At 38.5% G+C, this 27,458-nt stretch overlaps 2 protein-coding genes, 1 long non-coding RNA gene and 1 pseudogene across 4 annotated transcripts; 1 reads left to right on the top strand and 3 right to left on the bottom strand.

The window, feature by feature from the left end:
• Positions 1–613: 613 nt before the first annotated feature.
• LOC131530959 (putative nuclease HARBI1) lies at positions 614–2,026 on the bottom strand (annotated as a pseudogene).
• A 9,604-nt stretch (positions 2,027–11,630) lies between these two features.
• On the bottom strand, positions 11,631–16,572 carry LOC131530963 (uncharacterized). Its single transcript, XR_009268555.1, has 5 exons — positions 16,382–16,572; positions 12,816–13,010; positions 12,573–12,705; positions 12,263–12,363; positions 11,631–12,148 (listed from the first exon to the last, which is right to left on the bottom strand). It is a non-coding gene; the product is annotated as an uncharacterized LOC131530963 (long non-coding RNA).
• A 288-nt stretch (positions 16,573–16,860) lies between these two features.
• Positions 16,861–23,741, top strand: LOC131530960 (adenine phosphoribosyltransferase-like). The gene is made up of 5 exons (XM_058761516.1): positions 16,861–17,155; positions 17,296–17,399; positions 20,078–20,211; positions 20,310–20,388; positions 21,971–23,741. The coding sequence occupies exons 1-5, from the start codon at positions 16,944–16,946 to the stop codon at positions 22,108–22,110; spliced, it is 669 nt and encodes a 222-aa protein (XP_058617499.1). The 5' UTR covers positions 16,861–16,943; the 3' UTR covers positions 22,111–23,741.
• A 30-nt stretch (positions 23,742–23,771) lies between these two features.
• On the bottom strand, positions 23,772–25,974 carry LOC131530962 (DNA replication factor Cdt1-like). 2 transcript variants are annotated; one of them, XM_058761518.1, is made up of 5 exons: positions 25,632–25,974; positions 25,366–25,422; positions 24,809–24,952; positions 24,517–24,718; positions 23,772–23,935 (listed from the first exon to the last, which is right to left on the bottom strand). In XM_058761518.1, exons 3-5 carry the CDS (start codon positions 24,950–24,952, stop codon positions 23,772–23,774), a joined length of 510 nt encoding a protein of 169 aa, XP_058617501.1. In that variant the 5' UTR covers positions 25,366–25,422; positions 25,632–25,974. The 2 variants fall into 2 exon arrangements, with proteins under 2 accessions (XP_058617501.1, XP_058617502.1); XM_058761519.1 differs by lacking the exon at positions 23,772–23,935 and adding an exon at positions 23,999–24,329.
• Between the last annotated feature and the right edge of the window lie 1,484 nt (positions 25,975–27,458).

Below are 27,458 nucleotides of genomic sequence, written 5' to 3'. Positions count from 1 at the left end.
ATATGCTTTACAACAGTTACGCTTTACATTGGCCTACTTTTATTTATTAGGGTGACGCAAATGACGAAGACACCCTCTCTGTGTGTTCTGAAACCATTGCTGAGGTGAATGCATTGTTTTTTTTATTTTTTTTTAATGGCACACATTTTAATGTCACACAAATGTGACTGGCCCTTATCTTTTATTGTAGGATTTTTCACAACCTGCCCCACAAACTGATGCCTCTACCTCAATGGGCTTCAGAAGGAATGTGAACAAGGTACTGCTTTAAACCCTTGACATAAATTACAGCCAGTCCTGTGCCTGTATTAACTCCTGCCTTGTCATTTGATTTACCTTAAGATTTGTAATGACTGTTTGTGGTGGAATTATATTTCAGGTGGAAACTGACTCAGTCAGGGCCCTTTACAAAAGGAGCCTAGAATTGGACTGCACTCTAAAGGAGCTGGACTGTGAGCTGAGGAGCCTCCAAATTAAAAAAATTAAATTGGAGATCAAACAACTGGAAAAACAGATCTCAGTATGTGAACTTACTGAAACAGGCAACACATTAGTATGAACACTCAATACTTATTAATGCATCTTTCTCTCTTTCTCCCTCCCTAGCCACATCAACAATAAAACCATTTGAGACCTATCTGCAGTTTCAATGTGCTTTTATTAAGTAAAATATTGTATGGTGACTGCATCTCTGACAGCTGCGCCAGCTGGGTGGTCAAGTGTGATTGGGTCAATTTCATCGGGGAGAAGCTGGTTTAGTGGTGGTGCTTGCTCCTTTCTGATAGTGGCTATATTGTGCAGAATGGCACATGCAGCCACTATCTGTGATGCCCGCTCTGGTGACACCCTTAACCGCCGAAGGCAGTTGAAACGTGCCTTTAGGATGCCAAAGGTCATCTCAATCTTGACCCTGGTTTTACTGAGGGCCACATTGAACCTGTTTTGTGGCCTTGTCTGAGGGTCAGGATAGGGGGTTAGTAAAAATCTCTGGCATGCATAACCCCTGTCTCCTACCAACAGGCCATCAAAAAGCCCTGTCACAGAACAGAAAAGGGGAAAATTGTATAAGTTTTGCTTTGTCAATTAAAAAGAACACTTTAAAGTGTTTTGTACTGTAACTTGCCTTCCTCAAAGCGCTGACACAACACAGACTCACGGAAAATTCGTGAGTCATGCACTGAGCCAGGCCATTTGGCATCAAGCTTGTGATCATGCATTCATGATCACAAGTTATCTGAAGATGAAATGTACAGTAGATCATTGTCATATGTGTTAATGATTCATCTCACTGAAAATAAGTCATCTTGAATCTATAGTACAACTACCTGAACATTGAGGCTGTGAAAGGACTTTCTATTCACATAATCTGCCTCATGTTCTCCAAGAGCTGTGGAGATTGCAACATGTGTGCAGTCTATTGCTCCTATGACTCTAGGGAATCCTATCATAAGATTAATATATTTGTTAAAAGATTTAGAATAATATTAACATGTACTGTATTGTATAATTTAAGTGTTCTAAGTGAAATCTGCTTTCTGGGGAGAAAAAGTGAATGTATAAAAGTAAATCTGTTCATGTAGTGTCACCCTATCAATCTTACCGGCAATTTTATAAAAGCCCTCTTTTATGGACATGGTCGATAAATGTCCGGGAACACTATGAAGCTATTCATGTACCCCTGCAGTGCGAGGACCACCTTGCGAATGGTTCGACAAACCGTGTTTTTCCCAAGGTTCTCTGCATCACCGACCGCATATAAGTACGCATCGCTTGCAAAAACGCAACGCAATGCATACCATTTGCGGTACAGTAAGAGCATGACTTCGACGTGTCACATTTGATATGTGCGGCTCAAGAAGTTCGCAAATATAAGAGATTCCTTCCGCGGAGAATCTGTATCTTTCATACAAGTAAGTATCAGGAAAATCTAGGGATTTTGTCTGTCCTTAAAACTCTTTCTCTGAAGTGCTCGTCTAACAATTTGTGCGGAGATATCCACAGGATTTGGTAGAAAAGGTGAAGCCATTGCAACAGACCCTGGGATATGTGACGTCACCTATATGTTTCTTTGATCACAGCTGATTGGTCGAATTTCAGTCTGAGATCTCGAATCCAGAACATAACCTGCCCCGGAGCAGGTTAGCCGTGCAGCATAAGATACCATGGCAACAAACAACGCTTAAAGCCGAGCTACCTTCATGGTACCTAAAACCCAGAGTTTGGGCAAACTAAACTGAAACTTACCTGGCTAGCCAGCTAATCCGGCTTCATGGTACAGGCCCCAGTGTTTCCTTTTGTTGGGCTCTGGGCTCTTGACCCTTGACATGTTGGTGTTAATATTACACTGGTTGCTTTAACTGTGTGTTTATATAAAATGCACTTAGCTTAGCCAGCAAAGCTAAGAGAGAAAAAAAAAAAAAGAGTTTCTCATTTCAAAAGACCTCATTTCATGTCCAACATCTGATTGTATGGATGTAGTACTGCTTTAGATTTTTTTACATAGCTTCAGATCTCACAGTCTTGTAAAATAAGACAATTTAAATAATTTACAAATCACTTTGTGCACAAAAAGTTTTCATCTGTAGCAATCCAAAGACCACAGACATCAAGAATCAGCGTATGAATCTCAACAATGGTGACAGTCAACAAAATGCTTCATTTTGCAATGCATGCTGGGTACCAGCATAGTACAAGACTCTCCCATGTATCCCAGCATGCATTGCAGCATGAATAAACAACGCAGCTGAATTGTCTGATTATTTTCTTTTATTCTTACTATTTTATTTTACGTATGCTGTTATAGTTGTGACTTTTAGTAGCTTGTTTTGTGATGTTCAGAATTTCATCTGAATATTTTCTTGACTGTCACCATTGTTGAGATTCATATACTGATTATTGATGTCTGTGGTCTTTGTATTGCTACAGATGAAAACTTTATGTGCACAAAGTGATTTGTAAATTATTCAAATTTTCTGATATTTACAATACTGCAAGATATGAAGCTATGAAAAAACCTAATGTCTATATAATCAGAAACTGAGTTGAAATGAGATCAGTGGATCATCTACTCACAACTCTTTTTCACTTGGCTTCACTGGCTAAGCTGAGCGCGTTTTAAATTATCACACAATTAAAGCAACCAGTGTAATATTAACACCAAAATGTCAAGGGTCAAGAGCTCAACAAAAGGAAACACTGGTCTCTTTGATGGTGATTTCAAACAAAACAATAAAGCATCTAAACCTCTGTTAATTCTCAATAAGAGCTTCTCTAGAAGTCTGACAGAAATAAAGTCAATCTGGTCAATCTGATGCTGTTTGTGAAGCTGTTTAATCAGATCTTGAGAGATTTAATGTCTTTTATTTCAGTTGATTTCATCTTCGTCTGTGGCTGAAGTCAGTTGTAGTTCTTGTGTTTCTCTTTCCTTCGGTGATTCTTCTTGATAACAGCAGCTGTTCATCATTAATGATCAATCATCACATAATTATCTTCTTAACTCCAGCACTGCTTCAATTCTACTTGAACACTCTGTAGTGTGGAAACACATGAACACTGATCAGTGTGGGGACTTTGCTGTGAATTATTACATAAATCTTACCTGTTTCATTCACGTATGACTGATGGATATGAATCATATTAAGTTTATTGATTTGTTTATGTTAAAACTATGTAATCTAAATGGATGGAAAATTGTTATGCAATTGAATTACATAAAATGTAAATTTAGACTGAATAATTTTTTTGAGTGCACGTATATAAGTGTCACATACCGGTAGCTCAGGTATGCGACTCCCCTCTGGGATGCGGCTGTTCCTCCTGGCTGGGTTGTTTGTCTGCTGTGGCGCAGAGTTGTAAAGTCCAGGGGTCAGAAAGTAAAAGTCCTGCCATGTGTTTATTCCACCCATGAACTCAGCAGCTGATTTCACCAGAGGAGGAACCAACTCATTCCTTTCAAGTCACAAACGAGTCTCGAGTCAAATCCCAAGTCCTCAAAGAGTTAAAGTTAATGAGATAATTAAGAGACTAATTAAATGATGATTGTGCATTAGTGATGAACACCTGCTGTTATTGAGAATTACAGAGGATCAGATGTTGATGTTTTATTGGTTAAAATGATACCACCATCATGGAGATCAGTGTTTGCTTTAGTTGGGCTCTTGGCCTTTTTAATAACTCAAAGTAATTTGCTTTTAAGCAATTGCAATAGTGTTTTACAGCAAACATTTGTGCATTGCTGAATTAAAAGCTTGAGGTTTGGTTCTTTTGAGCTTGAGTTTAGCTTGCACTTTCTGCTTCTAAATCATTTGAACGAACATCATGAAGGTGTCTCTTTGGTTTGTTGACTGACATTCAGCTATTATTGAACTGTGAAAAAAGTCCTGTTAAACAAGTGCCACTATAATGCTCTAATATTGGAAAAAATAACTGTATCAGCTCAGGCTTTTAAACATGAACACTTATCATATGATCCTCAACAGTGGTGACAATAATTTTTCATACTGCAGTGCATGATGGGAGTTTTTACTATGGTGTTACCCAGCATGCATTGCAGCATGAAGCATTTTGAAGATTGTCACCATTGTTGAGATTCATATGCTGGTTAGTGATGTCTGTGTGTGTCTAATTAGAATAAGAGTTCAAATATGTACAATAGGTTTAAAATAAATTCATTATACTTGTTGGACCAATGCTTTCCTTGCATGCTGTAGTTTCACAGGGTTGATTATTCAAAACATAAACCTACAAATGAAACAAAGTATGTTGGATGTAGTCAGGCCAGGTGACGATTATTTATTCATCTAAAAGCAGCTAACAAGTGCTCACTGTACAGCACTGATCTCTCTGATTTATAACAGCACATGCATTGCTACAAAAAGAGATCTAACACAGGAGTCACGGACCAAGAGCCCAACTAAAGCAAGCACTGATCTCCGTGATGGTGGCATCATTTTAACCAATAAAACATCAACAGCTGATCCTCTGTAATTCTCAATAACAGCAGGTGTTCATCACTAATGCACAATCATAATTTAATTAGTCTCTTAATTATCTCATTAACTTTAACTCTTTGAGGACTTGGGATTTGACTCGAGACTCGTTTGTGACTTGAAAGGAATGAGTTGGTTCCTCCTCTGGTGAAATCAGCTGCTGAGTTCATGGGTGGAATAAACACATGGCAGGACTTTTACTTTCTGACCCCTGGACTTTACAACTCTGCTGTGGCGTGCTTCAGCTCCACTTTCCATTCTTTTCCCTGTGTGGCTTCGTTGGCCTACAAGCGAGCTTCATACCAGCGCGTGTCTGCTTTCTTTGTCTTTCAGTTTCCTGGTATGTATTCTTCTCTTTCTCTCTGCTTGGTACGTATGTTGCCGTTGATTTTCTTGGTCATGTGGTAGTGTTTCAGTATTTGGCAAAGTGAATGACTTTTAGCCTGATTTTAGTGCACGCAAATGCGGATGCATGATGATTCCCTCTAAATGGAACGTTTGAATGTTTTGACTACGTTCCGAGTCCCGCAACGACTTGCTGGTAAGTGAAGAATGTTTGATCGTCTTAAGTTTGGGTGAATGGTGTATTATGATATTTTATTTAGTTAATTGGGTGTTTGTATACATTTTAGGAGTGCGGCTTTTCTGCCGCGACTGTGCCGCTGCTTTGTTCCCATGTGGAATGCTCTGTCGAGTGTTTGTTTTCATCTGACCGCCTTGAGTCTGGAGTGTTACATTGTCCATCGCGGCCTCCGGGACATTGGGGGTGGCGGTGTGGTTGAGCCTTGCAGGGCATTTGTTTGTTTAATTTGGTTTATATATTGATATTTGATTTATTTTAGTTTTTCTAAGTTGTTAATCGTTTTTTTCCTTTTGGTAATCTATTCTTTGTTTTTTTTGTTGTGCTTGAAATATTGTTTGCTGTGGCTGATTTTTCAACTGCTTTTGTAACCTTATGTCAAGTAATTTTGGTTTGTTGATTTAATTTGAGGTGGATGTTGATGATTGTTTATTTAGTTTAATTTGAACTTTTCCTTTGCTATAGCCTACTTAATTGTTTGGTTGTAACATCCAATTTTATTGATTTACTAATTATTTTTTTTCTTTTTTGTGTGTGTTTTCCCAGGAGCTGCAGGTTTACTCGGGACGAGAGTGTGTGGCTAGCCTCTTTTGCGGTGGTGGTGTTTCTCACGGATTGCAGTGCTTTGCCGTGTGCACGGGGTTGTGTGTGTGTGTACGAATAGGAATTGATCTTTGGCCTAGTCTATCCCGAAGTAAGACTGCAGCCCTGTGGGTTGTCTGTGTGTGTGTGCTCCAGCTTGAGGGCAAGCGCTGTTTTTTTATTTTTATTTTTTTTTTTTATTCGATTCATTTGTCTTAAAATAAAATTTTGTAATTTTGTACGGAAGCCTGTGTCTCCCATTACTAGTAACTGCCTTGGGTGGGGAACCTGTGTGTTGCCTTGGGGAATAATTCCTTGGGTGAAACTCCCGAGGTGGCGTAGTCGGTATTTTGGTTGGGTTAATTATAGTCAGAGACGGTCGCTACATAAAGATAATTTAGATCTTGTTTTATCAGCTTGATACGGTGGCCGAGAGAACTCAACGCGCTGCAACTTCAGAAGACACGTGTCTTGCACGTGTCTTGTCTTGCACGTGCAAATAGAAAAAGCACCAGCAAATCAAGAAAACATCTTCATCAGTTCGACACTGATTATTGTGAATCACCACAGTTTTAGCTAAAAAAAATCTCTTTAATGTTCTGCTGAAGAAATTCACCTACATCTCAGATGGCCTGAGGGTGGGTAAATGCACAGCATATTTTCATTTTTGGGTGAACTATCCCATTGATTATTATTATACTGACATGAGCTACTCACCACTGACAGAAACCATCACCATCCTGTATATAACCCCACTGCAGTGTTTGATCTGGATTTCATAGAATCCAAGGTGTTCAGGGCCGGTGTTCTTGATGGTCAGAGATCCAGTCAGATGATCCAGCTTCAGTCTGTTTCTGAATCTCCCATCAGCCTTACCCTCATATGTAAAGATCTCTCCGGTCTCTCCATTGATTTCAGCTATGGGAGCCATCATGCCTAGATCTCCAAACAGCCACTTTATCTCCTTATCTTTGCTTAATTCAGTGCCAGTATTTAGAGTGACATCATCTCCCTCCATCACTGATATAGCCCTGTCTTCATTTGTGCCAACAGCACATAGAAAGAGACAAATACAAACGCAAAGTTAGATCAAGTGCATGTGAACAAGAGCATTTGTTTGACATTTCCACACACTGATCATTCAGATGCTGTTTTATCTGCAATATTCTTCACACTGCTAAGTGAAGATGACAGAGTGACAGAACAGAGGCTTTTGTCACTTTGACACAAAGATGCATTTTGGTGGGATCACAAGCAGACGACGAGGAAGAGAGACTGCCATTTACACCTGATAATTTAATCGGTGTCTATGTCCACTTTCCTGATTTCTTTGCGGGAAAGGTCTATAGGCAGGTATATGTATGGGCCTTTTCTGATATATCGATCTAATATTGTGAAATAAATTCATGCTATTTTAATATGAACACAAACAGAGACAGCAGAAAACTATAGATTTTTAAGAATTAGGTCAGCAGACAGAGAGGAGGTGATCTTTTGTGGCTGTTTAAACGCAATCTTGTGTCGGATAGAAGAAAATACATCTTAATCCCAGGTGTAAACAGGGGCATAGATCATTTTTTTTAAAGCATAAATATATGTCGGTTTATAAAAACCACCAACAGGCACATATTGAAGACTGAAGTGATCTAAAGAAACTCTGAATGGAGTCTGAACATTTAGCCTTTCTAGCAGAAGTACCTGCAGGAAAAAAAATAAATAATATATGATGAAGAACTGTGATCATTATTACACTAAAAGATAAGAGACGCTCACCATCGACCTTAACAGTGAATCGTTTGTATGAGGGCCATCTTCCTGTGAACCATTTCGTGATCTGTAGTATATAGACTCCAGTGTGTACAATGTCAATGTTTCTGATGGTCAGGGATCCAGTTTCATCCAGCATCAATCTGTCTGTGAATCTCCCATCAGCACTGTCACGACCTCCCCGTCTAGGGTTAGGAATGTCGATGACAAATAAAAGAATTAATTTTATGCATATCCCTTCTCCTGTCCCAGCTCACAAACAAATTAATACCAAAAACGAAATAGTGTCAAAAGTAAGCTTTTTATTGACACAAATATGAATAGCAGGAAGCGTGAATCTTCAGAAGGGGTTCAGGCCAAAATAATAAACAAAAATGGTTCTAACTAAAAGAGAAATAAATATAACTTACCTAACAAAATAAAAATCCCAAAGAAAGTACAAAAGTCTTTCCTTACTCCCTATCTGACCATAAACAAGAGAAAACTACTCAGGAAAAATAAATGGCAACCGCCTCCCTACGGCTTCCTGGGAAAAATAATGAATTAAACATTAACACATGTCATAATCAGCAGCGGTCTAAATAAACAGAAACATATAAATAGAATATAATACAAAGATAAACTCATACCAAAGTAACAAAACAAATGTCCTCATAACTCAACAGTGAAAACTGGCCACACAGGCTTAACTCACTCAAAAGAACACACTAACATTTAGAACTCCAACAAAAATCTAAATGTCTGGGGCAGGAGATGAGGGACAAACGACAACGGAGCTCTACGTGTGCACCAGAAGCTCTCTTGTATTGCCGTCTTTCCCAGTATTTCAACACTCCCGCTCTCATCAACGTAATCTGCCGCAGCTGAACCCAATCAAGCCTACTCAGAAGGAGAGGGAGAGATAGAGCAAAAGAGAGACAACGAACTGCACAACAACAATTCACAACATTAAAAATAAATATAAATGAATAATAAAGAAATGACACATTACGTCCAGAGACGTAACAGCACCATCAAATGTCTCTCTGGTTCCTTCTCTGATTTCAGCGATACGAGCATCTAGAGCTTCAAACGTCCACAGGATCTGATCTTCTGCCTCTATATCAGCATCAGTGTGAAGTGTGACATCATCTCCCATCTTCACTATCAAAGTCTTCTTTTCATCTCTCACTGCACACAAATCATCAATGACTTGAGAACACTTTGATATAGTAAATGAGTCACATATTATACTTTTAATGAGAGATGACACTTATTAATACTTACAGTATACTTGTTTGACAGACATGGTCCCACCCGAGTGTAAGGAAATAATCATCTAAATCAGCAGGAATCAATTGTCTATATTCGTCATTCAAAAAACGGAAATAAGGACTGCAGATATACAAACAGTAAACAAAGCAGCGCATACGTAACATTTTGAATATCAATCATCCTGAGCACTTTCTTCATTCCAAGCGGCTCTAATGTTCTTGTAAAACTTAGGTAAGATGAGCCTTCTGTCTCTGCCATCTTGACTTCTTTGCCTGCTTTCATAACTTTCGCTTTTATCCTTGTGCACGTTCTTGTTTACTAAACTGAACAGCCAATCAGAGTGATTTCTCTCACCGACAGCCCCAACCCAGATTCAATATGCTGAACTCCTGCCGATGTGTCGAACACACAGCAAAAACCCGGCGGCAACCATCAGCTTGATGTGTCATGACCCAAAGAAGTCATTGTACTATAAAAACTGTACGTTTCAGAAATCAAAGCGTCCTCGTTAGTCCAAAAGCAGCTTTTATTGAAAGCAAGCCGACAAAATGAGTCGTTTAAGATTTGGTCTCAGTATGATGTAATAGTGTGTCAAAAGACCACCTCTGCAGAAGATAATCAACACCTGCTTCTACATCATTGCCTCTTTAGTCCAGCCCACATTCACACATTCATTGCACTAAATCAACAGAACAACTACTGATGGTGAAAAATCATTATACATTTACACTCTACTAAACCACAATAAAAGATTTTTATCGTGCTGTACTTGTAATACTTACATATTCTCATTTGTAGTTTAGAGATCTTGCAGAGATAGTAAAAAACAACAAATACAATCACCAGCAGGAAAACAATAAATATTCCTGCTACAGCACCTGAAGGGTGTAACGAAGCCAACGAGACGTGAGACATGCGGATCCATGTGCGAGCTTTATTACAAAGGCGTGGTCGGAAAACAAGCAAGGGTCAAGCAGTGGCAAACGGGTATATCACAGGCAAGGCCAAAACGAGTCTAGAGTCATCCAAAACGGGCAAGGCTCAGTCGACAGCGAACAATATCCAAAGGGACTAGACAAGAGAGGGCAAATCCAGAACGTGAGCAATAGCCCAGGCAGGGGAAAACACAATCCGAAACAGGCAAGGCAAGACTAGGAAAACTATCAGGGCTCTGTAGAGCTAAAGCTAGGGGAGCGATAAGCGCATACAATACTCGGCCATGAGGGAGAGAAAGTAAGGTGTGCAAATGGGAATCAGCTGTGTGTGATCAGTGCAATGAGCTGTGTGCGTGTCGTCAGTGTGATGGGAACTGTAGTCCGGAGGTGACGTGCAACAGTAACTGTGGTGAGTGAGTGTCCTCTGGTGGTGAGTGAATGGAAGTTCACAGACCGGATTCATGACAGAGGGTGAGTAAATGACAGAGTTTAAAAAAAAAAAAATGGGTGAACTATCCCTTTAATATTTATTATCATTTATTTATTTTTTTAATGAAACTATATGCTAAATAAGAAACTAAATCTGACAGCAGGTGGCGGTAAATGATTAATTTCAGGAATTAAGCAAATGGCTCTCTTTATGAATGGGCCTTTGAATCATTGGTTCACACGATTCCTTCGAAACGTGGATTCATTCAGAATCTAAACACTGCTGTGTTGCTCAAAGACGCACAGCAATTCTCCTATGGCTTTAGAGGTAATATGTTCTCTGCCAAATTTAGCAAAAACACAATATTATGTTTAAAATATATCACAATATCAACTTCTTGTTTACTGAACTGTTGTATAAAATCACATTTAAACTCAGTCAAAAACTCATACAGGGCATTTTTGCCCCAATATCTTGAATTTTAGGGCATAACTGCATTTATGGAGACTGTTGCTCTGCATCATTTGTCAACAGTCAACTGTATGAAATGTAAGATGAGGTATAGGTCTAGGGGCAGGGCCAGTGCGTTAACTACGTTAAAATATTTTAAATTTCATTCTTTTTTCATAACTAATTAAGTTATAATGCGTTAAAATGACAGCCCTAATAATAATTAATAAGTCAAATATTGTGGATTGATTGGTTTTATTTTTAAAACTTAATTTGTGGATCTGAAAGAGATTTTTAAAAAAGAAAAGAAAAGAAAAAGCAAGCATGCTGAAAGACTTTAAAACTACATTTTTCATCTTAGACATGTTCCTGACCCCTTTTCAAAAGGGAACCAGTAATGCCCTGAAGAGCACAAAGACAAGATTGAAGTGCTCACTGAAAAGAAGGTAGCAGGTGCTTAGGTAGCTAGCTTGAAGCCAGTGGGGCTGTCGGTAAGAACAGGTCCAGTCTAGTCAAACCAGGTATAGGAAAGTTTATTGTACATCCAAGGAGGTTTTGTGCATCTAGATGTGCATGTGTGCGTGTGGTTTCTATAAAGGGAATAGATGTACTTTATTTTGCATTGTTTATTGGTAAACTAAAATGTATAAGGCAACCACAATGTTACATCAACTGCACTTTAAATAAAGCACATGCCTAAACCGAAACTAGAGCAAGCATGAAAATATACATTTAAGCCAAAACTTAAGTCATACAAAATGTTTAAGCATCAAACAAAAGGCACTTACATAGTCAATTACGCACACGCAGGAAAAACACAGAAAGGAGTAAAACTCAGTCCTCTGCACGGTGTCAACACATGCAACAAAAAGGGCAAGCTGTGGACACAGATGCAGCTAATAAAGTCTGTGAGATAGCTCTAATTGGCTTGAGATTGGGTGGGTGGAGCTTGGGACTAACAGGGAACTGAACAGGCTAAGAGGGGTGTGGCACTGCTTTGAAGGTGCAGTTTAGGGACACAAAAAAAGGCAAATCAAAAATTGGGTTGAGGCAAATCACTTGGCTTGATGTTGGGAACCTCATCCACATTGAATCTCGGATGCCAGCGGGTCAGTTTGTCATCAGGAACAGCAATGGGAGGGTTTAGGGAAGCCAGGAACACCTGTATCCAACACAAGACAAGACATGATTAGAATAAACAAAAATCAGAATGTCTAAAACTTTAAGTTTCAAAAATTCAAGCAAAACTATTTTATGAGCCATATCCTCTACTTACCTTCTGGTGTCCCTTCACAATTTCAACCAGATTTTGGTGAAATGTGTGTCTTCTTTCCAAAAGACGAGATGCCGACAACACTGGATGAGTACCGTTAAATTCTGGGGACAGAAACATATTTTATGAACTTAATGATTGAATGAAACAAAAGATATTAATATTGCACTGTAAAATGGTTGGTGCATTTTGTGTTCCCAAATTTACTTTAGAAGCAACTCGAATGTAGAGCGAAAGCAGAGTCTAAGGCAATAAAGTCACTTATTACTCAAAGTAATGTTACCATTTTTGAGCAAACGCTCAAAGTTCTCACCTTCTCCACTGTAAACTGATAGCTGGACCTTTTTGCAGTAGCACTGAAAGAGGGAATGATTTTCTCCTGACGAAAAGTATAGGCAGAAGGGTACACAGCCTTTATCTGCCCCAGATGACTCTCTTCAAAACGCCTGTGAAGAAAGCAAAATATGGTTACCTTTGATAAGGCTGACCACACTGTTAACCAGCAGCCTGACTGGCACATAAACATTTTAGCATATGGTGTCATTCAGCCGCTTACTTGCGCATCATATCTTGGACCCCTTGCTTGATTTTGGCAAAAGTGACAGTCTCAGAGCGGTTGAACAGCATCCCAACTATGGTGTCCGTGCTGCGGAACATCTCAGCGAGAACTTTGTATTGGTAGGGCAGGGTAAGACCAGGCTGCACATCCTGAGCTAAAGTGTGGTAACGCTGATAAGCTGGGAGCTTGTCTCTGAAACAAAAAGAGATGTAAATTGAGAAGTTAAACTATAGAAGACGAACAACACAAAGCATGTCCAGCGTATCTGCAGATTTATTTTTTTAAATCAAATGTAGGACTTTAAGACCTGCACCAAATGTCCATACAGAACAATTCCATACAAGGTTAACTGCATGTTTAAAATACTCAATACATGTTTTATTCAATATGTACATACAGGTGCTGGTCATATAATTAGAATATCATCAAAAAGTTGATTTATTTCACTAATTCCATTCAAAAAGTGAAACTTGTATATTATATTCATTCATTACACACAGACTGATATATTTCAAATGTTTATTTATTTTATTTTGATGATTATAACTGACAACTAAGGAAAATCCCAAATTCAGTATCTCAGAAAATTAGAATATTACTTAAGACCAATACAAAGAAAGGATTTTTAGAAATCTTGGCCAACTGAAAAGTATGAACATGAAAAGTATGAGCATGTACAGCACTCAATACTTAGTTGGGGCTCATTTTGCCTGAATTACTGCAGCAATGCGGCGTGGCATGGAGTCGATCAGTCTGTGGCACTGCTCAGGTGTTAGGAGAGCCCAGGTTGCTCTGATAGTGGCCTTCAGCTCTTCTGCATTGTTGGGTCCGCATATCGCATCTTCCTCTTCACAATACCCCATAGATTTTCTATGGGGTTAAGGTCAGCGAGTTTGCTGGCCAATTAAGAACAGGGATACCATGGTCCTTAAACCAGATACTGGTTGCTTTGGCACTGTGTGCAGGTGCCAAGTCCTGTTGGAAAATGAAATCTGCATCTCCATAAAGTTGGTCAGCAGCAGGAAGCATGAAGTGCTCTAAAACTTCCTGGTATACGGCTGCGTTGACCTTGGACCTCAGAAAACACAGTGGACCAACACCAGCAGATGACATGGCAGCCCAAACCATCACTGACTGTGGAAACTTTACACTGGACCTCAAGCAACGTGGATTGTGTGCCTCCTCTCTTCCTCCAGACTCTGGGACCCTGATTTCCAAAGGAAATGCTAAATTTACTTTCATCAGAGAACATAACTTTGGACCACTCAGCAGCAGTCCAGTCCTTTTGTCTTTAGCCCAGGCGAGACGCTTCTGACGCTGTCTGTTGTTCAAGAGTGGCTTGACACAAGGAATGCGACAGCTGAAACCCATGTCTTGCATACGTCTGTGCGTAGTGGTTTTGAAGCACTGACTCCAGCTGCAGTCCACTCTTTGTGAATCTCCCCACATTTTTAATGGGTTTTGTTTCACAATGCTCTCCAGGGTGCGGTTATCCCTATTGCTTGTACACTTTTTCTACCACATCTTTTCCTTCCCTTCACCTCTCTATTAATGTGTTTGGACACAGAGCTCTGTGAACAGCCAGCCTCTTTGCAATGACCTTTTGTGTCTTGCCCTCCTTGTGCAACGTGTCAATGGTCGTCTTTTGGACAACTGTCAAGTCAGCAGTCTTCCCATGATTGTGTAGCCTACAGAACTAGACTGAGAGACCATTTAAAGGCCTTTGCAGGTGTTTTGAGTTAATTAGCTGATTAGAGTGTGGCACCAGGTGTCTTCAATATTGAACCTTTTCACAATATTCTAATTTTCTGAGATACTGAATTTGGGATTTTCCTTAGTTGTCAGTTATAATCATCAAAATTAAAATAAATAAACATTTGAAATATATCAGTCTGTGTGTAATGAATGAATATAATATACAAGTTTCACTTTTGAATGGAATTAGTGAAATAAATCAACTTTTGATGATATTCTAATTATATGACCAGCACCTGTATGTACCGACATTGATTTGTGTACCAGTACAAACAAATTAGATGCTGATAAAAATGATCATGTCAGCAAAATGTGTTTAAGAAAAGGCAATGAACAGATTACAGTGCCTATACCGGTAAAGTCTACTAACAGGGAGGCCCAGAGAGAAGCCATGAGTTAACATTGAATTAAATGGCAGAATTTTTTCAGAACATATCAATGTACCAAAAAAACCTTCACGTGGTGAGGAAGCTTGTGCCTTTTCCCCGTCTCAGTCCAAAATAATGGGACTTGAGTCACAATAAAAAAAATAAAAAAATTACACTTCCAATACAGTTTTCCAAAATATGGTTTTGGTCATTTAAGGTAGCTGCTATCACACTAATATTGTTCATTTTTGTGATAAGTTTCATTTTAGCTAGTAATTTGATGCTATAAAAACGGGGCGTGTCGTTATGGTTGATTGGGTCTGCGGGAGTTTGATTCTGCGGCTCCACCTCACGACACTACTGCGCAGACTCGGGCTCCAAACGAATCTCTACTGCGCAGACTCGGGTTCCAAATGACGTCGTTTTCTCAAGATGGCAACGGCCCCATTGAGATCCTTTGGCTTAACTTTTATAAAGTGGTGGAACTATGATGTCACTTTGTAGACAAAAACCCGGAAGCGAGTTAGCATTTTAGCACTTCCGGTTTTTTTGAATGGGATTTTGGTTAAATCCCTCAAATAAGGTCTATGGTTCACACAGGCTCAAGATACTTTCACTTATTATTCTATGACATAAAACACACCAGTTACACCCCACTCGTGAGTTTTTTTAAACTGTTACATTTCTTAAAAAAGACGGTTGCTCACAAGTTGCTAAATGGGACTACAGGCGCTGTCGGAGACATTCAACGACATCACGCCGAACAGTTCATCAATTTATAGTGTTTTCCAATTGTAGTATAACTTGTGATACAATTAATAGTTTCCCGCATTTTATATTGTTGTTCGACAATGTTTTTTTGCTTTGCCCTGAAATGCAACTCTAGGGTGACCATATTTTAGTTTTCCAAAAAGAGGACAGTGGGGGGCGGGGGCGCAGGGTTTTGCCTAAAACAGTATATGTAGCAAGCATTTTTTTTTTTTTCAATAAAAATAAAACAAGTAGATAGAATAGAAAAAAAGAAAAGGGAATGCCAGTGTTAGAGGGTAATTTTCAAATAAAAATAAAACAAGTCAATAGAACAGAAAAAGAAGAGATAATGATTGTGTTAGAAGGTCATTATTTATAATAAATAAAAGGAAAATAAGTAGAAAGAATAGAGAAGGCTAGTATTAGTATTTTTTTCTTTTTAAATAAAACATGTAGTTAGAATAGAAATAGAAATAGAATAGAGAGTGCAAATGTTAGAGGGTCAAATGAAGATGAAAGAGATGTGTTTTCAGCTGTTTCTTGAAAATGATTAAGGATTGAGTTGGGCAGATCATTCCACCAGGAGGGAACAGTTTTTTAAAAAGTCCACGAAAGTTTTATCATAGGCAGAATGCAAAATGTTTAAATACAAGCATTTCAGTCAAATGTAATTTATGCAATATTTCAAACCTTTATCTCACTTTGGAAAATCAACCCATGGCGACAGTTTAAAAGTAGCCCAATTCTGTGGAAAAAACGCATCCTGCATCCAACAAGAGCTGCAAGAGTCAGATTTGACTGATCGCAGGTCGAGAATAATGAGAGATGACTGACAAGATCATGCTGGAGTATTTGCTGCTCAACAGATCCTGTGCTCACTGACAATTATCTTATTTTGTAAAAGTGAAAGTGAAAGTGAAGGTGAACAGCGCCAACGCTCATTCGAAAGAGATTCAAATACTCCGCATACTGAGAGCGGCTCCCCGATGCGCCAAAATTATATACAATGTTAGAATGTTTAAAGGAGTGGACACGAAAATTGCGGAAGCGAAACACATATTGCGGGAGCAAGCGGTAATGGTGAGAAATTCAGCAGGAGCGGGATTAAGAAAAACCCCGAATCCCGCCCTCTTGTGAGTTGTGGCTCCGACCGGAAATGAAAAATGAAATTAATTTTCTACCTATTAGATTGTGTTTTATTAACATCTACACCTACCCCAACACTAAACCTACCCCTTACAAGAGTGAAAAAATGGGAATTATTGTTGTACAGTGTGAGAAAAATTACGCTGTGTTGATGTGCGCATGCCCAGTAGCGCCATACGTATCCCTTCTAGCCGTAAACGCCTGTTCCTCGACTCAGTCCAAAATATTCACAGCGCGTGTCATGGCAGAGAAACTGGATCTTATCTCTAAGCGCATTAGAACTTTCCATGATTTCCCTACAAAAGGGATTCCATTTAAGTGAGTATTCATATACAATATCATTTCAATATGAGCGTGCCGTGCGGAGTAAGGCAGAGCGGACGAGTGGGAAAGACATGTACGGGGTTGGCGGTAACGGTTGCAGTTTCAGTTTTGTAGCAGTTTCTATTTGTTTGCAGGGATATTTGTCTGATCTTGAAGGATCCGAAGGCTCTGGCTGCAGTGACGGATCTGTTTGAGGAGCACGTGAGGCGCACGTACCCTCAGGTGGATCTTATAGTCGGTAAGAAAGTGCATCGTGTGGCACATTACAAGGTTCAAAGTTGCAAAACTCCTGATGGATCAACATTACAATCAAGTCAACCAATCAGAATTGAGAGAACTTTTCAGGAAATATCTGTTTAAGGCTCAGGGTTAGGTGTTAATCAGCTATCATTTCTCACTGATTTTAGGAATAAATATGGGTAGGGTTAGGTTTAGGGGTAGGGATTGGGTTAAGTCTATGTTTTTGGACAGTAATGTTGATCCAGGAACATGTCTTGCTTGGCAAAATCACGGCGACCATTGTGCAATGGTCGCCGTGATTTTGCCAAGTAAGACATGTTCCTGGATCAACATCTTTGTTGATCCTGGATCAACATTATTGTCCAAAAATATAGACTTAACCCAATCTCTACCCCTAAACCTAACCCTACCCATAATTTATTCCTAAAGTCAGCGAGAAATGATAGCTGATTAACAAGGGTGTCGAAGCACCTAACCCTGATCATAAGCCTAAAACTTATATTTCCTGAAAAGTTATCCTCAATTCTCATTGGTTGATTGAATGACGTTCAGGATCAACAAAGATGTTGATCCAGGAACATGTTGTACTTGGTGAAATCACGCTCACCATTGTGCAATGCATATTGTTCGTTTGGAATTACAGAACCGTTATCCACCTTTTTCCTACGCCCCGTGACGCTTTATGCAAATTATTGGATAACTTCCGTTTACACTGTAATGAACAGTTTACACTGTTCATTAATAATAAGCATTTATAAGCAATAATAAACATTTTCAAAAACTGGGTTCAATGAGTTGACATTATTTCAACCATCCATCATTAAAAGGAAATTTGAAGATTTCTTTTAACATGCCATTAATGACTCCTAAAAATCCTCCTTCCATCCGCAGCAATATTACGGCCGTGTTAAATTTCATTATAGTTCATATGTCTATATTTCGTAACAATTATATTTTACAGCATCCATGTGAAAACGAGACATGAGGATTTGGGCAGAAAAATGAAAGATATTTAATTTGTCCCCAAATACTCATGATGGTTTACATTCTCATTTCTTAGTGCATTCCAGGGAATTATTCATGGTTTATATCGTAAATTAAATCAGGAGAGCAGACCAAAAATGTACAGTATATAGGTTGTCTGTTTTCATTTACTTACAGCAGAATACAAAGGAAACATGAAAATAATCAGAAGGAAAATAATGCAGCAGGCTAAAAAGAGCTATTCTATAGATATTGTTGTTATATCACGTCACGTTAATATACCAAACGTAACGTTATTCTCCTGACTTCTGAAAATAGAAAATGAATGGAACTTTACAGCCCATTCAGTCAAAATGATGGATAAGGATTATTTGTAGTGCAATCTTATGATTTGAAATTATTCGTTGCAGTCTCCCCAAACCTGCAGTGTCTCCCATAATTTAAAACACAGTAGGCTCGTTAGGAAAAAGGTGGATATCACAGGAGGATCCTAGAGTACAGGACATTCCTGATAGATTTGCTTTAAATTCCTTGGGATGTCATACAGGTACATTTTATCCTGTTGTTGATCATAATGGTCCTATTGGGGAATTATTATGCAGCTGCACAGCAACACCCTAGCAACTAGGGCTGGGAGTTATGAGCAAAAATTCACATCTTGTTATTTTTTGACTGATTTGCGGTATACTGTATATATATCTCGGTATTTATACACTTTTGTATTTGGATTAAACAAATAAAGTGAATGTAACCAGGCATATATTATGTTAAAAAAGGGTTAAAATCACATTACATTCTAACATAACATTGCAATCTAAAAACAAAAATAATGCTTTTAAAGCAGAAGTTAAATTTACTAAACTAAAAATGAAAATAATAAAAAGCACAGACTAATTGAGTAAAAAGGCTGTTTTGATTACCCCATTACAGTCACTTTACAGTTAGTGCTATCATACAATACACTTACTTGTAGGTTTAAAATTCGACATATGTCACATTTATTGTTTATTAACTACAAATATTTCAGCTAAATTTATCATTTTAGTCAGAATTATTGCATTGCGCGTCTGTTTGTTCAATGAAGTCTGTGAAGTTTAGCGGAGAATCTCAAAGCAGAAGGCATGCACTTCTGACAGCAAAATGGAAATATTTCCATGGCTTTCTAACATTTACAGATGGAGAATATACCTGTGAAATGTAAGTTATGCATTTAGGAAAACAGCACATCTCAAATACATTAAACAGCGCGAGTAGTAGCCTGTCTCAGAAAGCGGCACAGGCAGCCTTTCTGTTGAAGCCGTTTTAAACTAACTAAACTATAGGCTTCTATATCTTACGAGTTTTTTAAAGCCCTTCATATCAAGTTTGTCACATGTTTAGAACCAATTGCACTATGCACTTTCTCCGCAGCAGTTCATTCTGTGTCCTCCGCTATATTTTCAGATGCGCTCGTTTCAAACTACTATATATCGATATAAACGGTATATCGTATCGCTTATAAAGGATATATCGTACAAACTCGATATACCGCCCAGCCCTATTAGCAACACCCTAGCGACCATCCAGAACACTCTAGGAAACAGCTAGCAACCAAACTGTACACCAGCCACCCAGAACACACTAATGACTGCATCATAGCAACACCCTAGTAGCTGCTATTGTTATAGTGATGTTTTCTTCATTCTCTCCTAGGAATTGACGCTCGAGGATTCTTATTTGGGCCGCTTTTGGCTCAGAGATTAGGCGTAGGATTTGCTCCAATCAGAAAAAAAGGGAAGCTCCCTGGCCCAACGTTATCAGTAGCTTACAGTCTCGAGTATGCAACGGTAATTTCAGTTTATAAATTATCCAGTATCACATCTAATCTATGTGCAGTTTGAATGCAAGCCTCTGCTCATTATGTAATTCAGCGGTATTGTTTCAGGCTGAGGCAGAGATGCAGGAAGACGCCGTTTCTGCAGGAGAGAAGGTCCTGATCATTGATGATTTACTGGCTACTGGAGGTGAGTGAGACTTAAGCTATACCACAGCTGAATTACTATATATACAGTGCTGGGTAGTTACGGATTAGATGTAATCTTGTTTGGGATGAGGCAATCAAATTCCAAACATTAAGTATTTGGATTATCTTATTTTTAAGATACTCGTATTCACACGTTACTTTTTTTTTATTGCGTACGATTACATATTATTCACACAAAGGAAGTAAATTGTTCATAAATGATTAATTCTCTCGGATTCTCTTTACCTTTAAAAATTTCCTTCTTATGTAATGGAAGTCTCCTAGGTTTGTGGAATTGCACACACAGATTAGTTAGTTGTCAGGTGGCTAAGATTACAAGGAAAATGCAGCATTTGACCACTGGATTTAAAGAGTGTTTTCTCAACATTGTATGCCTCATCAACTCCTGACAAACACATTTGAATTATTATAGAGTGAGCATTTTATCATGTGTTACTATGTCTGGCTTTTGTCTTTCATACACATTAAAATGCACAAACTCATGTATTTTATATCTGCATGGAATGCAGTAGATGTAATATTTACTTGTAATGTTAAGGTAATTATTAAGAAAACAAGTTAAAACATTTCCATATTCACTGTTCTCTGATGTTAGTTAATGGTCACATGATCTGCAGATAAATATTTTTAGTAAGTGTTTTATTTGACATTTTTATGAGTTAATTATTAGCTTCTCATCAATTTACCAACCCTCTGCAGTTCCATGGTGTAACGGACAAGACAGAGGCGTGCGGATCCATTTGCAGGTTTTATTGTACACCGGTAAACAACAACAGAGTCAATACTTAGGGCTAGGCAGAGGCAGAAACGATATCCAGGCTGAGGTCGGGGCAGGCAGAAAATGGTCATAAACGAGATAAACAGTCCAAGGTCAGGGTAGCCACACGGAAACTAGACAAGGTAAACAGGGAAGAACACTCGGAATAGAAAGACTTAGCAAATCAAGACTTCGCGACGGAATAGACCGTGCGAGTGGTTTTTATTCAGGTCCGTAAATGTGGTGCAGGTGTGAATGTTGATGAGCTGCAGGTATGACTGAGAGATAGTGTGATTAGCAAATGCAGTGCCGGCTGGGGAATATAATTCAGGGTGTAGTGCAATGTCCATGTGCTGCGAGAGCGACCACACGAGTGGCTGATGAGTGGAAGGTCCTGGGCCGGATCATGACACATGGAAAAACCCCAGTTTGGCAGACCCTGGCATAATATAATGTTTAATGCACTTCACGTGATTGATAGAGAATGGAATGTTTATTTATTTATTTAATATTAAAATGGTACAAGACTGTCGTATTCAAATCAAGGTGATAAATGAGTTAGGTCAAAAGTAATCTGTAAGTACTGATTGCAGTTTTCATCATGTATTTTGCAATCAGTAACAGACTAAAGTTTGTAACAAATCTACCCAGAACTGTGTATATACATAGAAAAGTAATTCAACTCAAATGTCTAAACTTTTGAATGGAAGTATGTGTTATACCAAGATTGCTGTTGATTCATAACGCCTAGAGCACAGCTTAATGTACCACCAGCAACAATCCAAGTAATTTTTTTTCTTGTTAGGAACCCTGTATGCGGCATGTGAGCTGATCAAACGGCAGAAGGCAGAGGTGCTGGGCTGTTTGGTGGTGATTGAACTGAAGTATCTCAATGGGTCTGAGAAGCTGCGGTCAACCCCTGTGTTCTCTCTAATACAGTACTGACAGTACTACTGCTTATGGGGTGGAGTCTGTTTTATCTTAGCCATCTGAAATGAATTATATTATTCACATCATGGTTTATGGTTCAGGAATATGAAAACATTCCAATCATGTTTTGATGGTCTAGATTCCACTTTGAGAAATAAGTAAAAGTATGTGATTTCAGATACAGCTAGAGACTCTTAAGCTTCCAGTTCAGTGCTCTACGCTTACTTTTTCTTTTAGGAGCGGTTGTGGTCAAAGATTTAGGAGCACCTTCTAATCAATAATCCAAAATTCTGATCAAAAAAATTAACCTTCCTATTACGAGGTGATATTTGACTCCTTAAAGTGATTTACAGGGAATTTTGTTTTTACCTTTGTAATGGCATTTTTCTAACTTTATTAAAAGTATGTCATCTTTTGTCAAATTTAAAAAAATATATATTCATAAGCTTAACATTTTTAATTAAAACAACAGAATAAGAAGTAGAATAAGAATAAGTTACCAATAAAATTAAATCAGTATTTAAGAAATAAATTTGTACTACAGAGGTGGCACAGAACAATACAAGTGGCTTGTAGGTGTATTTTCAGACATTTTATTGAGGCTCAGAGGTTGCATGAGTGCAATTCATGAATTCATGTTGAGGTTAATGTTTTAAATATACAATTTTGGATATAGAAATATTAAATGATTTAAATAACAGAAAAGATACTTTAAAAATGTAATTAAAATTGCCAGCAGGCGGCAGCAAATCACTGATTTTATCACTGAATCGTTCATTTAATTGATTAGTTCGAACAGCCGATTCATTAAGGAACGAAGCGTCTGACTGTCTTTATGAATGGGTAATTGAATCATTGACTCACTAGATTCATTTAAAAACGCAGTTCATTCATAAACGAAACACCGCCGTGTTTGAATGGAGATGCACAGTGGCTCAGATGTGACTTTCTGAAACTATTTTCATTGACGAAATAGAGCAAAATAAGGCAATAGAGTTGTAGTCAGACAATATAAGTCACTTAATATTGACTTCTTGTTTAATGAACTGTTGTATTGAATCAATATCACATTTGCAAGCTGTCACTCTTCTTAGTTCATCGCAATCTCACAAAACTCCATTATAATCAACGCAGCTCTCTGCACTGCACAGTGAATCTCTTATTTACACTCTGTCTACACTTTGTTTGTTATAATGAGAGGATATGTCTGTGATAACGCTGCAAAAACACGCAAGTACGTTAGAAACCTTTGATGCTCCCTCAGCGCAAACACAAATATGCTGATCGGGTCAGTCGCACAGGTGCTCCTAAATATTCTTTTATAGTTGCACGCAGTAGTTTTCAGTGGCAAATGCACTGTAGAGCCCTGCAGTTTTTGAATATGAATCACTGTTCCTTGCATGAACTTGTTTATTGTAAATGAATCGATGCACATTAACTAGACGAACCTTAAGGTTTAAGTTACCAAAGAAGCCAAACTCAGGTAGAACTATATTGAACTGCCTTTATACAAATTACTTTCGACATGTCTACATTTGATCAATTATTGTGCTAAGATGCAAAGAGCAAAATTCACGACGGAATCACAGCTTGAAAGTCTTGTAAAATGCCAAACTGACTGAACAAATTAAAAAGTAATCACATGGTATTGTCTCAACAGTCTCGTTTGAATTTCCTCAAATATGCTCCTCTTCCTTCATCTTTTGGTTCAGTTTGTCCAGCACGATGTTCAGATCCATGGTCTTATTCAACTTCAGGTGCATATCCTTCGTGATTAGATGTACTGTTAGCCAGGCAGGTGTCAACTCAGCCAACTGGCGAAGATGTTTCTCCATTTCATCTAAATTAGAAGTTTTTAGATTTTAAAAATAATAAGAAAAACAAATCCCATATTTATGAGCACTGACTGTTCTAAAACTAGTTAAAACAGTATATAACAAAAACAGTAACAAATGTGCTGAATGTTTGTGCACTTCAAGTATTACAATTAGCTAAGCAACAGCTAAGTGCCCCCCGAGGCTGTCTAAGATATACATGAATTTCTTTCTTCATTAGAACAAATTTAGACAAATTTTACATTACATAACTTGCTCACCAAAGGATCCAGTAAATGGGTGCAGCTTTTCACAAGACGTTATTTGATTACTCCTGGATTATTGTGGTGTTTTTAATCAGTCGTTTGAACTCATTCTGAATCACTGCAGATGATCCATTAGTGAGCAAGTGATGTAACGCTAAAATTCAAATGAAGAAAATCAAATTTTTGGACAAACTGTTCCTTTAATGTGAGGAGTGTGGTGTGAAGTTGCTTTCAAATAAAGTCATGATGTACTCTTATAAGGCAGCTCACTAGGTTTTGGAACAGTAATAGTATCAGGAAAACCCGAGGTGGGAAAACCAACAGGAACCATCTGTACTAACCAGAACTGAGAGGAGACCTGTAGCTAGCGATCATGCAGTTGCAGGCGAGCTCCATGTTGAGGGCCAGCTTTTTGTCTGCTACAAATACATTTCGCAAGATCCTGGCCAACTCTGGCAGCCGTGACATTGTCGACAGGCGCTCTTCCTGCTGTGGGTTCCGTGTCATAGTAGTGTGCAATTTCTGAGCCTCTTTGGCACGAATCTGAATCGGAGAAAATATTGGTTAAATTCTTGTAAACACACTAAAATACATTGGGGGTAAAAATAAAAATAATTTTTTTTTTTGACTCACTCTCTCCAACAGCGATTGAGAAACTCCTTTAAGGGCATTAGGCGTTTCTGTTGGTGTCGCAATAGCTTTTGCTGAGGTCTCTGGCTCCTTAGCACATGCAGTTTCTGCGGTTTTCAAGGCCATGTTAGCCAAAGCTTTCTCCATCTAGAAAGATGACGACCCACAAAAATAATAATTATGCAATGCTTTTTTGTTTTCAGATCAACTTTTTGGAATAAAGCCATTTATACAGACTTACATGACTTTATAGTTTTAGGCATTTATCCCACAAAACATACTCTAATCGAAAAATAAATTTGACTGAAAATACCCACAAAAGATTTCAACCTATTTTTGTGTTAAATGAGAAAGTATCAAGTAGACATTACGAATTGTAGCTTCAGAAAGAAATTGTGTTGAATCAAAATATTTATTACACAAACATTTAGGCTACAATGGCCTAACATAAACTATGTAACATAAATGATGAATTTAAGAAACATTTCAGTACTTTTTGTTCATACAATGAAAGTCGTTGGTAAACAAAACAGCTTTGTTACCAACAGTCTTCAAAATACCTTCTTTTATGTTCCACAAAAGGAGGGTTTGAAATGACATGAAAGACACACCTGAACCTGTAAGGATAAAGACAGACGGTCATTATGAATGCGTCTGATCTATAACAAAAACTATTATAGTGTTGTTCTCTGAAAGTTACAGTATGTCGTCATTGTACACTGAAGTTTGTTATTTTAGGAAGGTTTGATTCCTCATAATGAGTCTTTCCCGTCACAGGCTCACAGGCAGCTGTGAGTCATCACTTCATAGGTATTGAGTTACTCACCGCTGACAGTAACAATGAATCTCTTGTTTATCATCTGTTTGCTGCTGCTGATGTCCACTGTATAAAGTCCAGAGTCTGTGTTTTTCATATTCTTGATGGTCAGAGATCCAGTCTGATCATTCAGCTGCAGTCTGTCTCTGAATGTCTCATCACTGTTTTCATATAAAGGTGAGCTCTTGGTCTCTATATCACTCTTAGCTATGAGTTCTCCTTCACCTCCAAACCTCCACACTATCAGCTCATCTCCATGTAGTTCAGTAATATCAGTCTGAAGAGTAACAGAATATCCCTCCTTCACTGACACACTCTTCGTTTCAGCTTCACCAGCATCAATAACAGATGGAGACCCTACAAGAAACAAATTCAAAGCCTGATATGAAACATACTAAAAACTGGCACTACAATATGAAGTTTTACAGCAGATTAGTTCATTTTATGGTACTAGTACTACATAAGGCATATGCAGATTATAAAACACATTTAATTTTTAGTTTATCATGACTGTAATGCTACAATTCTGTAAAACTGTTGAACACAGTATAACTAATATCTACTGGCTTTATGCTGAATCTCAGTTTATATTACAAAATAAAAAGTATCTTTAAACATCAAATAATAATAATAGTAATAATAATATTATATACAGTGAGGAAAATAAGTATTTGAACACCCTGCTATTTTGCAAGTTCTCCCACTTAGAAATCATGGAGGGTCTGAAATTGTCATCGTAGGTGCATGTCCACTGTGAGAGACATAATCTAAAAAAAAATCCAGAAATCACAATGTATGATTTTTAACTATTTATTTGTATGATACAGCTGCAAATAAGTATTTGAACACCTGAGAAAATCAATGTTAATATTTGGTACAGTAGCCTTTGTTTGCAATTACAGAGGTCAAACGTTTCCTGTAGTTTTTCACCAGGTTTGCACACACTGCAGGAGGGATTTTGGCCCACCTCCACACAGATCTTCTCTAGATCAGTCAGGTTTCTGGCCTGTCGCTGAGAAACACGGAGTTTGAGCTCCTCCAAAGATTCTCTATTGGGTTTAGGTCTGAGACTGGCTAGGCCACGCCAGAACCTTGATATGCTTCTTACAGAGCCACTCCTTGGTTATCCTGGCTGTGTGCTTCGGGTCATTGTCATGTTGGAAGACCCAGCCTCGACCCATCTTCAATGCTCTAACTGAGGGAAGGAGGGTGTTCCCCAAAATCTCGCAATACATGGCCCCGGTCGTCCTCTCCTTAATACAGTGCAGTCGCCTGTCCCATGTGCAGAAAAACACCCCAAAGCATGATGCTACCACCCCATGCTTCACAGTAGGGATGGTGTTCTTGGATGGTACTCATCATTCTTCTTCCTCCAAACACGTTTAGTGGAATTATGACCAAAAGTTCTATTTTGGTCTCATCTGACCACATGACTTTCTCCCATGACTCCTCTGGATCATCCAAATGGTCATTGGCAAACTTAAGTCGGGCCTGGACATGTGCTGGTTTAAGCAGGGGAACCTTCCGTGCCATGCATGATTTCAAACCATGACGCCTTAGTGTATTACCAACAGTAACCTTGGAAACGGTGGTCCCAGCTCTTTTCAGGTCATTGACCAGCTCCTCCCGTGTAGTTCTGGGCTGATTTCTCACCTTTCTTAGGATCATTGAGACCCCACGAGGTGAGATCTTGCATGGAGCCCCAGTCCGAGGGAGATTGACAGTCATGTTTAGCTTCTTCCATTTTCTAATGATTGCTCCAACAGTGGACCTTTTTTCACCAAGCTGCTTGGCAATTTCCGTAGCCCTTTCCAGCCTTGTGGAGGTGTACAATTT

The sequence above is a fragment of the Onychostoma macrolepis genome, chromosome 22 (genome assembly GCF_012432095.1).
Source record: "Onychostoma macrolepis isolate SWU-2019 chromosome 22, ASM1243209v1, whole genome shotgun sequence".
Lineage (NCBI taxonomy): Eukaryota > Metazoa > Chordata > Actinopteri > Cypriniformes > Cyprinidae > Onychostoma > Onychostoma macrolepis.
The sequence above is the reverse complement of the archived record's forward strand: the minus strand, read 5'-3'. Positions and strand labels throughout refer to the sequence as shown.